Here is a 17,618-nt window from a genome sequence, read left to right as displayed (position 1 = left end):
ATTATACACAAGCTTCTCTGACTTCTCTGGCTTGTGCAAATCACCCCATAAATGTGCTGAAAAGGACCTTTTGCCCTCATCTTGCATATGTGTTCTCTTTGCCCTAGGATTCAGAGGAGGCACATGGTTTACTAAAGGGTAGATAAGATCCTCTGTGTAAGAATGAAATGCTAAGCCTCCAGAGCAAAATGTAAGTACAGGAGCCAAGCTTATCCAGTTAGAAAACTTTCCTTTTAATGAATGTACTGGTCAGGAATTGGCTTTTGTAAGAATCACTGGAAATGACCGGTTTCAGAGACATTTTTCAAAGTCTTCTTAAAAGGATCACAAAACAGCAGCTCTGTCAAAGTGCGTATATTCTTGAATGTTTGAACTAAAAAGGAAAGAATAAGAAACCCGTGACTCTTGCTGAGCCAGCACTAAATTTAGCGTACGTATTTCAGGTTGAACCAAGTGACATGCAGGCTTTTTGGCATTAAGCAAATCTCCAGCTGAGTTCAGTTTGGAGTGAGGAGGTGAAGACTTCCACTACCGTGGTCTGAATTCATGTAGCTCATTCTAGGTAAGGGCCTGACTTTGACATGTTCATACATGTGAAGAAATCTCACCAAAGTCCTGCACTGAGGTCACTGAGGTAAAACAAATGGTGCCAGGGGATCACTCGTGTTAAAACAGCTTTGTAAATGATCTCTTCATCAGTGACACCATTCCCCTAACTTTGCATGAACAAGGCTTTGTAATGTCATCTCTGTGTCTCCTGTAATGAGGTCTGCTCACACCAGATGTGAGAAATCATCTCAGAAACAGATCACTCAGCAAGCTGCAGCCAAGTGAAAATGATAGCAGAATTTGTTTTAAAAAATCACTACATGTGAACTGCAGTAATCTGTTGTGTTGGTTTTTTGTTTATTCCCAGATTTAAAAGAATCTGTTCTCATTTCGCCTTTTATCTCTTTTATCAGAATAAATAGGAATGGATTCAATGTCATAATGAAAAGACATAGCTCTATAAACAATCAAGGGTGGATTAATGTCTCTCTGGTACACAAATGGCTGTTTGCTACTTACTCCATTTGGCTTTCTGCTGAGAGCATGGGCTTCATGCGAGCTAGTCTAATTGCTACAATTAGCAAAATTAAATGGCTTATTGTGTATTTAGACAATTCTTCCCGTGTCCTGCACTGTTATACTGCAGAAGTAGTAATTGCTGTGTTGGGCTTGTAAATTCACGGACATGTGTTGTGATCATTTCCATCACACACATCTTGTAGGGGCTTAACTTAAACAGGCTTGTTTAGATGGATGCACAGATGCAGTTTACTCTGCTTCCCACCAAGCACAGGAGTAAGAGAGGCAGCAGTAGGACCCCAGGAATCTGCTGAAGTCTTTTCCTTGGCATTGTGCAGGCAGTGCAGGGGGTGCAGAGTAAATCACAGCATCTCAGTCACTCTGGATCGCACAGCTTCAGGCAGGGAGAGGAGAAAAGGCAGTGGCTTTGGAAGCTGAATTACTGGCAGAGCCAACTAAAACTCAGTACAGTGCCACTTTTAAGACTCCTTAGGAGTGATATGATCAAATCACAAACACTTCAAAATTGTTTAATTGGTGTTCTAAAAAACCCAACAGTCTAGTTGTGAATATTTGCTGTCCAATAAAAAGTAAATGAACATATTGCATGATTGGGAGTCCCTTTCCAAATAAAGCAGCACTTCTGCTTTTAGTACCACTTACAAATTGCTCTTTTGGGGAGATAATGATGTATTGGCAAGACCATCATATGTTTTAAACTAATACAGATTTAATAGCTATTCACCATATATTAAAAATTAAATCTCCAATAAAATTTTAATTTACCTCCTCTGCTTAAAAGTTTACAAAATCAGGCAGATGAAGCCTAGCATTAAATTTTGGGAGGAAAATTTTCTCCAATTTTATAAAAATTAATTAATAGAAAATTTGTTGATTTGACAATGAAAATATTGAATATATGCCATCAAGACCATATAACCCAAGCAAAGAAACATTGTTCTGTCAAAAGAAGAATATTTAAATTTACATAAACAAAATTGAAAATTAATTTTTTCATTATTAAATACGCATGGAAAGAAAGTATTGCACATATTTGTAAAGAATTTTTAAACAAAAATTATCCTATTACAGAACAAATAGCTTTTAAAAGAAGTCAGAAGTTTTCTCTTACATTTTCTTACATGTTTTCTGAATAAACATGGGTATACATTATCTTTTCTTTATTTAATTAGTGCTAGTAGTTGAATTGTCTTTTCTGCAACAGACAAATCCACAAAATTTTAGGACCAAGTCTTTAACCAGATAAGTTAACATTACATCTGCTGGTAAGTTTGTTTGGTTCATTAGAACAATGCTCCCATAAGTCTTACTCCTAACAAATATGATTGCTTCTCTTTACCAGAATGTAAATATGAAAATATGAATTTTTTATTTTCATATATTCTGATATGAAATTTAAAAGGCCTGATGTTTTCATTATTTCAAAAGAAAAAGTTCATTTTTTTACAAGTTCTTTTTTTTTCTTTTTTTTTTTGCTATTGCTGTCTCAGTAGAACTTTGTTGATTTTAAAACTGTGGCAAGAAGAATAGTGCATATTGATTATTAACTGTCCATAAGGCCATAATGGAATTTCAACATGGACTATGTTTAATCTTGGCAGTTTCCATAAAAAACTCTTACAGCTTTTAATGTGACTATTCACAGCAATGCAAATTAGGAAACTGTCCATGTAGTCATCAGAGTGTTTAGAATTCAGTGGCTGCCCTGTTCTCAGTGCAGGTAACATTGATGGTATGAGTGTAACAGAGCAAGATTTTGGAGAGCAGATTTTCACTTAGTGTATAATGACTTCTACCCCTGCCTCAAACAGCCAGATTGAATTCTGAGGACAAGGTGCATATATGTAGTGCTGCATATATATATTTATACATATATATATATACACACACATATGTCACTCTGCACTCACACCCTGCAGTAGTTTGCTTGAGATAAACATTTTTTCAAACATTATTTTCAAAATGCTGTGAGAGTAAAGAAAACAAATACTAGGAATGAAAAACCACATGTATAAATAACACCTCTTTGTCCTTCCTTCCAAAACCAAACAAGAGCAAATCAAACAAACTCATCCCAAACCTTCTTCAGAAACCTTGCAATGCAAGCGCTGGTGAAGACCTTAACCCTTTAAATTCCGTATGAAGCAACATTTCTTCAATTCTGTAAGCCTGACCAAAGGGCTCACAGCTTTGAGGAAGAGCAAGAGGGTGAGAGGGACATCAGAAGAAGAAGAGCCTCGTTGACAGCAGTGATGCTGCCCCTCTCCCCAGGAGGTGCTGGTGGGAGACTGAAGCTTGAGAAGGCTGCCCACTGTGCCTCACTCAGGCTTCAATTTCCGAGTTGTTAAAGCAGCAGCAAACACATCAAACTGTTTCCAAAAGAAACCCTCCCATCTTGGATCACAGAGCTTACATTTGCCATGTTTGTAAAGAAAAAATAGCAATTCCCTTGTGTGGACTAGAATTTGATTCTGGAGTGAAGGGTCTATTGAATATGACAGGACAAAGGACTTGCTCCCAAAATTTTTTTTTTAGCAGTTCTTGCAGTGGTATATTTTCTGACAAAATATGAGTAGTTTTCTCTGAATAATCAGCTATATTTCCATGAAGAAAAGGGTAATCACTTTGTAAAAAGCTTCAGGTTTGGACTATCAAAGTATTGTTTTATTTTAAAAAAATTTATAGAGGCAGTTGGCCATTGTTTAATTTGAAAATACCTAAGAAACCCCTGAAGCATAGGTGTTTTCTAATCTGTGTAAAGTTCCCTCTGCCTTGCAGATTTCTGCACTCCCACAGATTCTTGTTTTGAGGAACTCGCCCCAGCAAAGAGCAACAGGTATCGAACATATTACTAATAAAAAAAGTCAACATCAAAAATGGCTAATTGAATGCATACAAATAAACATAGTCTGTGTAACCTTGGCCATTTCACAGTACAAATATTCGTAATAGGAAAGACAGAAATTATCCCAGCAGCATACACAGCAGTGACTACACTGGATGTATCTGACAGTGAAGATTACAATGCCAATTATCAGGTCTTCTCCTTCCTGACATTGTCATTTACAACAGTAACTCTTCAGTTCTGCTTCGCTCTCCTGAAATGGATGGATATAGTTATAGCAAATTATTTCTCATAGAATCACTTGGTGTCTTTACAAGCCACTTATATTTGAAGCAGGATCCACAGTTTATAGAGTATTCTAAAAGTACCCATGTAGGCTTTCATATGGCATTACATTGCAAAACAAATCCATAATGTGTGAAAACCAGGTTTATGTCAACCTGCAAAAGCCATTTGATAAAATTCATGGACCAATTCTTAAAGTCTAAGCTATAAAGAGAATGAAATGTATTAAAAGATTTGAGGTTTATAAAAAGTAACATTTTATACCATATTTTTACTTTACAAAAATATTGAAATAATCCATGAGTTTTTCACTCTGCACCAGCTTTAAAAAAATTACTATCAAATTTTGACTTGCACCTTTAATGCATCTGAAAGCACCATCAGGGGATACTTTTAACATAAAGGATAATACCATTAACTAGATTTAGGGAGGTATTTAAAACCCAAAAGCTTGCAGCAAAAGCACTCTATTACAAGAGAATCAACGCAATTTTTAGACATGTCTGGACACCAGTCTTGAACAGGCAGAAGAGGATCTTCCACATAACTTGTTTATATTATACTTCAGTGAATATACTTACTAAGAGGTGGCTGAAAGCCTTTAAAAGACATCACTTTCACCTTGGGTGGGAAAAATCAGAGCTGTCTCTATACATTGAGATCTTGGTTGGTCTTTCCTGCTTCTTTTTCTGGTAGGACTTGTGCCACTTGTTGTGTCCCTCAGGCAACATCAACCTTGCAGTTATACAATGTTTGGCACTAGAAAGGTATGGCATGTCACAGTCTCTTGTCACACCTGCATACATTCACACACTGAATCATGCATTCTCAGTCCTGAAACAGAGAAGTTTCAGTGTGTTCAGCTCCTTGTAGTTTCTTCTGAAATATCTGAATGGGGTCCTCCAAAAAGTTTAGAATATGAAAACTATACTTCCTTGTTCTTTTACTTTTTTTTTTTTTTTTGCAAATTGAACACTGAATCATGATTATCATTTAATGAATATCACTACGTGCTAGAGCTCCTTATTTCTCCTCAAAACCAGAAGTGAGCTGCATAGAGTTTCTGTTGAAAATAACATCAGGAAGTTAAATTGTGTTTAATAAAGACTTTGAAATTCCACAGGAAACAAACAGTTCTGGTAGTATTAATTTTAATGACCTAATTAATCAGAATTTAGTTTCTTTTCCATTGACAGCCTTATAAACATGATGACATTTCTTTTTAATTAAGAACTATTTTGCAAACCTATTCTAACCTGAATGGTTGATTTATGGGAGTGTTGAAGACTACTAAGCTCCTGTTTTCCCCCCTAGAAAACGGCTTTCCTAACAGCAACACTGTGTGATACAGTTTTGTTATTTTTGAAAAGGTGTGGGGTTTCTTTGATTTTGCCATTGGTTATGGAAATATCAATCATTTATTTCCAAAATAAAATGCACTACTGGCTAAAGTTGAAAGCTCTGGCCAGAGCCTTTTTATTGGTTTGATTGTAAGTACTGTGCAGTCAGAGTTTCATAGCAGTAAGGGGTGGTGGGTGAGTTCCTCCAGCTGATGTAACTGATTTGTATGTGTGGGTCAGGGTTTGGGGTTTTTTGAGGCTTTCAGACGATGCTGCTGTATCAGTGTCCTGCAGACAGACTGCACACAGTGGATCAAATGATAATCATGATGATAGCCAGACTAAGAACACTATAGCTTGCTGCTCTACTTGTAGTATGCAGTTTAGTAATTCCTACAGCCCTACTGTCAACCCCTAATTTGGACTGTAACGCTGGAGCTTCTTCAAGCTGTGGTTTTTCTTTGTTTACAATGTGGTTTCATATTCCAAGCGCTCCTGAATAAGGGCATCATCTTTATACTGTAGCCGTGGAGGAGCAGGGGAACATTCAAATGCTAAGATTGCCTTCCTCAGGCTCCTGTCCAACACGTGTCTCTCCCATGCTGGGTACCTGTTCCTGAACAGATCGATTTTAATGACAGACTCCTCAATCCTTGGTGGCCGGGATGAAGGTGTGGATGGTGCAGTGGGTCTCACCTGAAACACAGGCACACACCCGTCCCTCTCGGCAAATTTTTGATCCCGCTCGCTTGTGACACTCCGGTTGTTGGAGATGGAGCGTAGTGTGCTTGTGGCCACTTCTGAGGGAAGGGTGAAGGCAGCAGCAGGGTCCTCACAAGCACAGCTTGGTGACTGCCCAAACCTTGGTCCATTGGGGTGAAAGAAGGCATAGTACATTAGCATAAAAACAATGCCTGTTAAAAAGCTGCTGAACACTACACACAGTGCTGGTATGGCAAATGCATCAGAGATTGGAGGGGCCTTGTACAGATACCAGAGAACACTCAAGGCGGTGTTTTCTAAAAGGATGACAAAATAGTAAATGAAAAGCCTACAGCGTGTCCTTCCTTCCTTGACATTGAACCAGCTGAAGATATAGATTATCCCAACAACCATGTCGAAAACTATCTCCTCCCATTTAGTGATGCAAAACTCTGTCTCGCAGTGAACGATCCAGAAGGTCATGATGCACCAGTGCAGCACGATGAAGATCCCAAAGTACAGCTGGAAAACCGAGGCAAACAGAGCAAAAGTAATGACCCTTGCTGCAATTGTGAAGAAATGCCAGCAAAACTGGATTATAACAGCCATATAACTGATGGGTTTCTTGTCATCGCGGGAGTCACGGAGGGCCTTTTGGTAGGAAGCCAAAGCCCAAGCCAGGGATACAAGGGATGCTGCAGCAGTAAGACCTAGGAGGAAACAAGAGATGAAGTTAAGGCACAATTAGTATGTCAGCATTTGGCTGAAAACAGTGAGATCCTTGCTGCTTTAAATATGTTCACCACCACTGGCACAATAAATCTCTTCCTTCTCCTTTAGCTCAGAGAAATGGACTTCTGCTGCTGAGATTTCATTTCCCTTATGACACTGGATACACACAAACAAGAGTGGCTATCAAACCACACTCTGAACCTCTTATCTAGCAACTACATGTTTGAAACAAAATAATTAAATCACAACTCTGAGCCAATCGGGAATAGGTGTCTCTGTCAGCTCTGAGACTTAAGGGGACCTACTGCAGTTATTATTTTCAAGAAAGAATATTAATTTTCTGATTTTGAGAATTCATTAAAGAAGCCTTATATAAAGCAACCAAGTCTTTCTAATTAAAATGCCGGCATCATCTACATATAAACTAAATCAATAACAGTGTGAGCTTAAATCTACATGTTAAAAATAAATTTATGTTACTCTTGTTACATCAAATTTTAAACAGACTGCCTTACTCTTGCTGAGGCCCATTTTGGTATTTTCACCACTTTTAAACAGAATTTTAATAAGTAGAAATTATCAGAACTTATTTTCTTCCAGCTGGAAATTAAATTTATTTTAGAAATCTTGGAATTTTTTACTGAATTAAAATTTTGAGTAAAGATGCTCCTAAAGTAGGGGGCTATATATTTGAATTTATATAGCCATTCTATCTCCTATATATCACACAATTGTTTATTTACAAGGCCCTAAACTATAATATTTTAGTAAAACCTGACAAATATTTAAAACATTCAATATGGGATTATTTCTCATAAGATTTCAAGCATTAGTTTTGTGAAAATACAAAAACTGTAAAACCATTTTTTAAAAAATAGACCTTTCTATACTTATTTTGAGCTTGTGTTAGTCTTTTCCCCTCAAGGGATTTTGATTCTTGTTGATAGGTAAATTTAGGAAAAAAAAGTTGCTTTGAAACTGAGCCTGACTTTTAAACTAATCTGTTACTTCCATACACTACCAGAAAAACACCTTACATTCCCAGTTCAAAAATGGTATAGTTCAGCATAATTATTCAAATGCTTTATACTTACATAGCATTCTGTTAGAAATGAATGATGATTCTTTACTAGAAGATTAATTTTTATTTACTTACAACTTGCATCAAGCTGCTTTGGATGGAAACGGGAATTGCAATTGAAATGCAAAATCCTTGCCTTTCAAGTGTATTTATTATTTGAATAAAATTGCAATAAGTGTTGTATACAGAGGAAAATGTATCAAACATTTTATATGTAAAACTGGTTTATTACCAAAGCTAATTTTACATACAGCTAATGAATGAATTCATAAGTCTCAGCATCTCAGACTGAGAATTTATTCATGGACCATTTAAAGATAATGATGCTTCAGCTTATTCTATTTCTAAGCAGTTCCTTAACTTTGAACTAGATATTGAAGTAAATCAAACTGACATGAAGAAAACATTTCTTTCGTCTGCTGTTAAAAGCTGTTTAATCACTTCGACAACCTTTGGTTCTGCGTGCACAGCCAGTATTTTTCTTCCCTATTAAATAGCTTTCTTTAGAACTTAACAATCAAGAATGTATTACTTAAATATTATAAATACTAAGAAATTGTATTAATGGAGAATGGTAAATTTAAGCCTAAATACATGTTGCTATTTACTTTGAAAAAAACCCCAACGTTATTTTAAAAGAGAAAAAAAATCTAAGTTATGGAAATAAAATCTATTTAAACAATTCACTTGGCTTAACACACTAAGATTTTTCTCAGTAAGTAGTACAGAGAGATTAATTGCTTTCAGGAGGGATTATTTGCCAATGTTTCTCCCTGTCTGGCAGGGTGCTAATAATGTTGTGAGCCCCCATGAATCCATGAATTTAAAACCCCTTTGCTTTAAAAATAAAATAATAACAAATAATCAGCAGAAATATAGAGCAAACTTAGGATTCCAGGGAGAATTTTAAATAAAACTTCATAACTTTTCTTCCCATGCAGATGCCTGCTTGACAAAACACCAGTGTTACTTCTGGAATCTTCCTTCATGGAGAAAATAAGCTATCAGCAATGAAGACAGGAAAGAGACATGGTATAAATTGGTGTTTTCATTTCTGACCTGTATATTTGCTTTTTCACACTGGGCTGCCTTTCTGTATCCATTATCTCTGATGACAACCCTGGGAGCTGAAAATGTAAGTTCTTGTTTTCCTGTAGGAATGTTTTAAGTCTTGAAAAAACACAGTTCATTTCCCTCGTGAAAGGAAAAGTTGGGAAAGGTAGATGAGTAGGATAAAGAATCTTTCAATACAAACAAGCCACTCTGAACAAGAACTCAAGAATAGCATTATCAGCACAGGAAAAAATACTGTGAGTGAGAAATCCATATATTTTCTTTGCAAGTCTAACTTTAACGACCTCACACACTCCCCCAGAGGTTTGTAGAGATACCATCAGTTTTGCATCAGGAACTGTAAAATCATTCAACTATACATACAGAATATAATGTTAAATTCATAGAAATTTCCACTGTTCTAATGCTAATTAATTCATAGTCATTGTCTGGGACATTAAGAAGCAAGCACAATAGCTATGTAATTCTGTTATTTAAATAGTCATTAATAGGGAATCATCCTCTGCTTTTACAGAACAAACTCAGGGATACTGGCATACGGGAGAGAAAGACGAGACAAGGAGAGGCACAAAAGGGAAGAATTGCCAGTTAATATATTATGCATCTGCTCTTGGCTATTGGCAATGGTGTTAGGGATATAGAATTAAGATAAAGTTAAATGCTTCATGGGCTCCATCCATTTTTCTTTATTGATGAGAGCAAGCACTAAAGAATTATTGGAAGTAAATTAATAATAATAAGAATGATGTAAAAGTGATGCAAATGGCAGCTTGCTAATAAATGTCACTATATAAATAATTCACTGGGAATGGTTAGAAATAAAGTGAATTATTGTAGCACTGAATGGATAATTCATTAATTAGAATATGGTGATGCATTTGCTGACTATATGTTCATATAAATCTCTTTATCCCTATTTCAAAAGAGGAACTAAAAGAAATTTCTATTACTATCAAACAAAAACTTTAGCAATGCAGGTGGTTTAACTTCTGCAGTCAGGAAGACTTATTTGCCACTCAGAAATGAACAGTGATTGGACATGATCTGTGGAGCCACTGTTCATGAAGAACAAGAACCAGCTTTCCCACTTGCTCATCTGCAGTCCCTGCAAAATTTTTGGGTATTGCAGAAGCTTTCTGGTGTATTTGACTCTCTTGTATTATGAGACTTGTATTTAGGGTCTTGATCTTGGAAATTAAGACTAAATAGCCATTCCCAGTGAATATGTACACAACCAACTATATGCTCATCCACTACAGACTGTTACAAGAACAGGAAAGCAGGAATTCTCTAAAATGGCCTTAGGAAGCATGAAAGCATGTTCTTGTTTCTTTCTTTTCTAAAGATGAACCTTTAAACATTTTCTGTGGTATATGACTTGATGTCTAAAATTCTGTCCCAAAGAGGAAAGAAATGCAGGCTTTGCACAGGATAAACATCACAGTTTGAATCAGGCAAAGATGCTTTTGTCTGGTTCTAAAGTGGACACCTGAAATACTTGAAATAGCAAAGAGTGGGAGTGTACATACCCACTTTGCAGCATAGCCCATCCACAGTAGTCAAAACAGCAAGAAAACAGTGCATTGTATCAGGACAACATTCTGCCAGGAACTAATTATAATCTCTTTGGAGAGAAAAATACAATTTAACCTCTTTTATTCTGTGTATGGTTTGCATTACTTAATTATATTATTTGTATAAAGGAAAGACAACTTTTTAATTACAGATGAGTTTCAGATGTTCTCAAGATAGTAAATCTACCAGACTTTCTGTCTGATAAACAAAAACCAGAATTGTGTTGATTGAATTATAATTTTAATTTCTTTCCGTGAAATTATTAATTTCTCCATATATGATATGCACTTGCATTTTATAGATTGTGCCATTTCTCTACAGATACTTTAAATATAAGGCATAATACACTGCAATGAACTACAGCACATTAAAGACAAGATAAAAAGCCCAAAAACATAGCTTTCACAAGTGAAAGCAAACATATATGAAGGAAAAGAGAATATATACAGATATATATATATATATATTTACAAATGTAATATTGTTTCAAGGAAGCAAACAAGCTCAAATAACTAGATGAGAATAAATTAAATTCTCCTCAATGGCATTTGTGAGAAAACTGATTTGGACTTGAAAGATTAAAGGCATATCTAAGTCCATAAATGGCTTTTTTCTAATCATATCAGTCCATAAATCCCATATAGCATAAGGACAGAACAGCTCAAGTCAGCTGGAAACCCTACAAATGAATGAACCAATCTGAGAAAGTGCTCCTTGACATTCAACCTGATTTCAGAAATCAAACTCCTGCCAAGGTGTCTGTCTCTGCTTCATCCTTCCTTTTAAACTTGTACTCATCTCACCACTTCCAGGAGTAAATTCACCTAAAAGCAGGAATACCAAATGCAGCAGGACATCTAGGCATGACAACATTGCCTGGGATGTGAGACTTTGAAACATTATTTTAAGAAAGCCTATTTTGTGAGTTTCCTACTCAGCTGGAGAAGTGACATTACATGCATCCAAGCTTCCAGGTGCTTCTCTGAACCGAAGCCAAGGATCTCTAATGTTCATATTTTAGTCCTTTAGGAAACAGCATATCATGTTTGCATCTCTTCAGCTTCAGAAAATGTCTTGCTATATTTACATAGCTTTTGCCATGCTGCTCTGCAAGTATAGGCACAAGCTAAAGATTCCTGTGGAGGCAGCCTTGCAGGCAGCTTTGCAATAGTCTGTGGGTTTCTGCACTAATTCTTTTGTTCCCATACACAGTGTATGACAGCAGTGTATGTCATGGTGTACAAGCTGTCCTTCTATATGTGATTTCGCACACAGGAGGCTTTGAATGCTTTAAGGGCAGCTTTTGGTCATATCAAGGACCATGTGTCCAGGTTGTCAGTATGTGTTTCATGCTCAGGGGTCTCATTCCTTGGCCAATACTGTGAGATGAAACCTAAAGATAAATCTTACTTTTTTTTTAATATGTTCCTATTTTCAAAAGGCAATATAAGCTCTTGCCCTCACCTGAGTTATTTCCCCATAAACATGTTGCCAAAATAATCCTATTACTTTCCCATGTCAGCAAGTTTGTCATATATTAGCTATGCTAAATCAAGACCAAAGGCTTTCTGTTCAACTGAAATAAACTTCCTGAGGTCAGAAAAGGACTTTTTTCTTCTTCCTTGAGTCCTACTATATCTGATTGTCTCTAGATTGGACTGGGACCCTACTGAAATGTTCCACTCCTGTGGTTGTACACTCAGACTGTTTGCTACCCACAAACATTGGAGTGTCAGTGTCTGAGGATGAGTCTCCAGTAGCTCACATTTCCAGTTTTTGCCACAGGCTTCATTCATAGCTGGGGATTTTTAAGGCAATATAGATGGTTTCATCATTAAGCTTAACTTTCTCCCACTACGTACAGAGGTGGAATAATACAGCATAATGGGTGGCAGAAACACTTCCTTGTTGAAATGTAAGTCAGGATTATGCCTGATATTACTTCTTCTATGTGTTACACAATACTCATAGAACATGATAGCATATATAGGAATAATTTCTCCCATGATTCCTCTCAGCTGCTTTCAACAGACACTTCTGGTGAGACACTTTCCAGCTGCTTCTTTAATTTGGCTCTCCACAACAACTTACCATTCCCCTGAAAGTCTAGAAATATTCTACATATTGTGTTACTTTCAAATTTACTCATTTTACCTACTCCTAATTTTATACCAGCAGTGGTTTGGACTCTCTGTAGATGACCAAGGTTAACTGCCAAAATTCTGGCTTATTGTATTGTATCTTTAGCAGTTTCTTAGGGTGTGTACAGGACACCTGCCTAATGATTTATCTCTTGCTGCACTCAAGGTCATATCCACCTTAGCAAATCTAACTGTTAGACAGTGTTGAGAAGCTTCTGCTGAGCATCAATCCCAGTCATAGTTTTAAATACTTGGATGATGGTCATAATTTTGCTTCAAGATAAAATCAAGCACTGTTTCCCTTTGCCTTGCCCCTAAATCCAAACCAAGCCAGTTTTTGTTGTTAATATTTCAGCACTTGTATTATAAACGATGAATAAAAGCAACACAGAGAGGCAACTTGGCATGCAAGGACCACAAGAACCATGAAGGCTGGCTCTCTTCTGTTTTTCAAAAGACCACAGTAAGTAATTGAGGTCTCTCTTTCTTCACAGACACCAAAAGCTCCACTACCTTCTCCTCTATCTGTAGAAGTAATTGGCTCTTTCAGATACTTGAATGGAAGTTGTACTGCCAGAATACACCAGCTAAGGCCAGTTACTAGTTCACATGCTGGGTGATCTCTTCCCTTTCAATTATATTTTTCCAATATTCGTTAGTTTCTTGTTATACTGAAGATGTGTTATACTTAAGACTTTCAGGTTAGGAGTCCTTATTAGCTACCAATCAAGTCCAGTCCTTCACTGGCAGTGACAACTGCCAGGAACTCATGTGTGTCATGCAGTCTGTGTGCTGCCAGGCTTGGCAAGACAGCATGAGATCACTTTGCCTGTTAGGAATCTAAACTTAGATTCCGTACTTTCACAGCTAGACTCCCTGTCTGTCAGCTAATTTGGTGTCTTTTATTCCAGTGAAGTATGTGCAGCACAAACATACCCACTGATTCCAGGCTCATTTCCATGATTTCTACATTTCAGGGCTTTCAATGCCTTGAGCTTGCTGCAAGTAGCTTACAGAAATCAAGGGATTATTTGGAGGATGCAGCAGCCCCAAGCAGAACAAACCCCCTGCCATTAGCTCTTAAGAAACATTGTGAGAACAAAACACTAAGTTAAATACAGGGCACCATCTATGGGAGACAGCTCCACCTGCACCGCTCTGCCCAGTGCTCTGTGTGCATGGACACCTTCCATAACACCAATGGCAGCAGCAGCAGCCCTTCTCCCTGCCACCCAGCAGGAGAGAGACAAAAAGGTGGAGTTTACTAGACATGTAAAAAATCCTGGTAGAACTTAACTCTTGAGGAAATGCCTTTCTGTTGATCCACATTTCTGTGATTTCACTGGTACTCTTCTGCTGAGCTTTTATATGCTTTTGCTTACACAGCTTCTGGACAGATTTTATCCTGGTACTTCACTGATTTGGAGGAACCAGCCACAAAGATTTCCACTCCATGGCATCTAACAAGATCAACTGGAACTTTTTTATTGGAAATGCCTTGGAAAAATATTAACATAAAACCCCCCCCCCCAAAGATGTACACAGCAAATGCCATTTAGATTATTTAGGTCTTCTATTAAAGAATACACAATTAAAAAAATATATATATTGTACTTAGTCTATGAGAATGCATATGCATGAATAGGGAGAAAATTATTATGAGCATTTGTTTCTTTTGCAAAGTCACTGTGTCACCTGCCCCACAGTCTGAATGCCATCCTTCTCAGCTCACAGGGCCGGGGCCTGACAGACCTCAGTGGCTGGCTTGGTGCTGCTGTGGGTGTGGACTGAACCCACACATCAAAAGAGGGAAAGAAAATAAAACTTTGGACTAACAACTGTAAGAGCAACAATACAAAACTAGAACTGAAATGGTACAAAATTTGGAAATAAATCTCTTGAAGTGAAAGCATGGTGGTGCTAGAGACAGTATTGGTTTCCTAATCAATTCTCCATGAAACTGTTTTCTAATTGTTTTCTAACTGTTTTCTAGTTGGGTGTCAGGTGCCTAGGAGTTGGGATAGGGACACATGGGGTGGCCTCCATGAGGAGAAGTCAGTGCCTGTCCCATGTGGGACACAGATGTTTCCAGCCAGTTTCCAGCCAGTTTCCAGCCAGCTCCAAAGTGAGCCACCACAGGACACAGCTGAGCCCAAAAGCCAGTATATTGGTGCCTCTGGAAAACATATTTAAGAAGGGACATTTAAAAATGTCTAACAGGTGGAGGAGGGGGGAAAATAAGGATGAGAGAACAGCAATGTAAGTACTAAGGTGAGAGAAGAAAAAAGGGGATGAGATTCTCCAGGCAATTCTGGGAGAGAATCTTGGTGGGGCAGGTAATTTCCCTCTGCCTGTGAAGGACCACGATGGAGAACATTTACGCTCTTCAGCCCATGGATATTTCTTGAAGAAAACTGTGGCCTTTGGAGAGCCCACACTGGACAGTTTTATCTTGAAGGAACTATACCTTATAGGAGGGATCCCATGCTGAAGCAGAGGAAAAGTGGGAGGAGAAAGAAGGAGGAGAGAGAAACTGGTGTGGACTGACCGCAACTCCCCACTCCCCATCATCCTGTGCCACATGGAAGGGAAGGCAGAAGGGTCAGGGATGAAGGAGTGAAATTGATTTGGTAAAAAGGGGATAAGGGGAAAATCTTGCTTTAATTTGTCCATGTTTCTCACTCTCCACATGTGTTTTCACTGGCAATAAATTAAATTAATTTTCCACAAGTTGAGCTTGTTTTGCCTGTGGTGGTAACTGGTAAAGTATCTCCCTGCCTTTACCCCAGCCCACAAGGTGAGTACCTTGAACTACAAAGAGCAATATCACACTGGCTCTAGAAATGTCTGCTGAGGATTTGGAAAAGGAAGGCATAAATCAATATTCCAAATACACCAGAGATTTTTTTTTTTAAAGGCATTGCACTGGCTGTGACCAGCATCCAGCACAGACAAGACTAGAAGTCAAGATGCATTTTGGCATGAAAAAAAATCCAAATATCTTATACTAACTCTTATTACAAATCCATAATATGGCACCAGGTCACTGGCAACAAAATTGACTCCACGCAAAGATAGCATGGGGCCCTTAAATCTCCTAAGTCATGATTTTAGGATTGGCTTTCAGTGGTTCATAGGCTCATATTGGCTTTCTGAAAGGGGATAAATTTCAGCCCTCATTAAGGAACTGATATTTCTCCCACTTGCATATTAAAATTGGTCTGAAGTTAGTACCTTATTTGACACAATTAGTCTAAAAATATTTTGTGTATATAGCATTTTTTTATGTTTGTCTTTTAAACTTCTCTAAACTCTGCAGATATGCTGAGGATAATGCCTGATACGGTGCTCTGGGACAAAACACAATAAGCATCACTCTGAAAAAGAAATCAATTTAGCATTTGTGCAATACCACTTAGCAAAGGAAAAACTGGAGCTGTTAGATCATGTTAGTACAGGAAGAAGTTTCCTTTGGATCAAACTCTTTGCTATGTTTCTTTCATTTTGAAAAAGTTCAAACCTATTTTCACAATAATTCATTAAATAGAGTTATTTTTCTGTTAGTGGAAAAGCAATCACTAACCTGTTCTCCATCTCAAAAGAAAATCCATATTTTCACCTACTGTGCAGATAACGTAAATTGAAACAAGGTCTAACAAACTGTTTTGAAGAATATTCAGCGTATTCTGGAGATTAATTCTGCTTCCAGCTCATGCCATGTTTGGATTATTTTAGGTCTCATTTGCATCTTTGTCTTAAATATTAGTTGCAAAATTATTTATTATCAGTAAGGAAGCTCTACAGCTATATATCTATGCATGTCTGATGCAGTTGAAATATATACACACAATATATGTGGGTAAGTGATACGTATGGTTTGTATGTATGGTATATTTAGAGTTATATACTACATACAGACAGATAAACTGGCACAATTTGAATATACCAAGCAAAATAATGACTCAAAATTTCCTCTGAAAAGCTTTTCCAATATTTATCTGTGGCTCGTGCCAAAAATTTTCACCTTGCTGCAAGTTTAAATGCATCTAATTTCCATTTCTGCTGCTTGTTTAGAAGATTGAAAAAGTTCCCCTGGGTCCTGTCATTAAGCAATTATTTTTAACGTGTAAGTACCCAGAGAGAGTGATTGAATTGCTTCTTCATCCTTTTCCCAATATTCTAGGCTTACGAGTTCCTCAAAGACTTATATCCCAATGGTTGATTGATGGCCTCTGGGACCATCCTTTTCCTGTCCTTTGAATTTCCTTCAGTGGCTCCATCCTCCAGGAAGTGTGAGTCACAGAACAGGGCACAGTGGTCTTATTGGTGGTGTTCAAAGTGGTTTGATCTTTTTAATATGTCTACTGTATATTTTTTTTCTCTTCATCCATGGATCAATATATGGTTCAAAGCCTCAACCTGACACCGAGATCTCAAAAAAGCTCTTCTCTCTTCTGACTGCAACGTCATCTTCTGAATTTTTAAGGCAGGGAATTTCCCATCCTGTGGGTATAGTCTGTGTTTCTGATTGTCAAATACACTTTCCTGTATAAAACCATAATTAGTTAGTTGCGATAATTTTGACCAGTCACTCAGATTGGCCTGTGATGGTAGCTGTCCTGAGCACTATCAACTACCCTCACATCTCTGCACAGAAAGCCTGGAAATGCAAGTCACTGGAAACCCAGCTGGCAAATGATCATGTCATCATCCATAAGGCTATCAAACAAGATGAGAGCAAGGACAGGCATTCA

General features: G+C 37.5%; 1 protein-coding gene and 1 long non-coding RNA gene across 2 annotated transcripts in view; one reads left to right on the top strand and one right to left on the bottom strand.

Moving 5' to 3' along the window:
* Positions 1-2,525: 2,525 nt before the first annotated feature.
* XKR4 (XK related 4) overlaps positions 2,526-17,618 on the bottom strand; it is a 219,015-nt gene continuing 203,922 nt past the window's right edge. The window contains exon 3 of the mRNA XM_048286701.1: positions 2,526-6,971. Within this exon, the coding sequence (XP_048142658.1) occupies positions 6,025-6,971 (947 nt within the window). The 3' untranslated portion in view covers positions 2,526-6,024. The remainder of the gene's footprint in view (positions 6,972-17,618) is intronic.
* Positions 9,024-14,388, top strand: LOC125317075. The gene is made up of 3 exons (XR_007199936.1): positions 9,024-9,209; positions 13,220-13,327; positions 14,251-14,388. It is a non-coding gene; the product is annotated as an uncharacterized LOC125317075 (long non-coding RNA).

Source organism: Corvus hawaiiensis, chromosome 26 (genome assembly GCF_020740725.1).
Source record: "Corvus hawaiiensis isolate bCorHaw1 chromosome 26, bCorHaw1.pri.cur, whole genome shotgun sequence".
Classification (NCBI taxonomy): Eukaryota; Metazoa; Chordata; class Aves; order Passeriformes; family Corvidae; genus Corvus; species Corvus hawaiiensis.
Note: the sequence above shows the minus strand (reverse complement) of the source record. Positions and strands in the feature narration are given on the sequence as shown.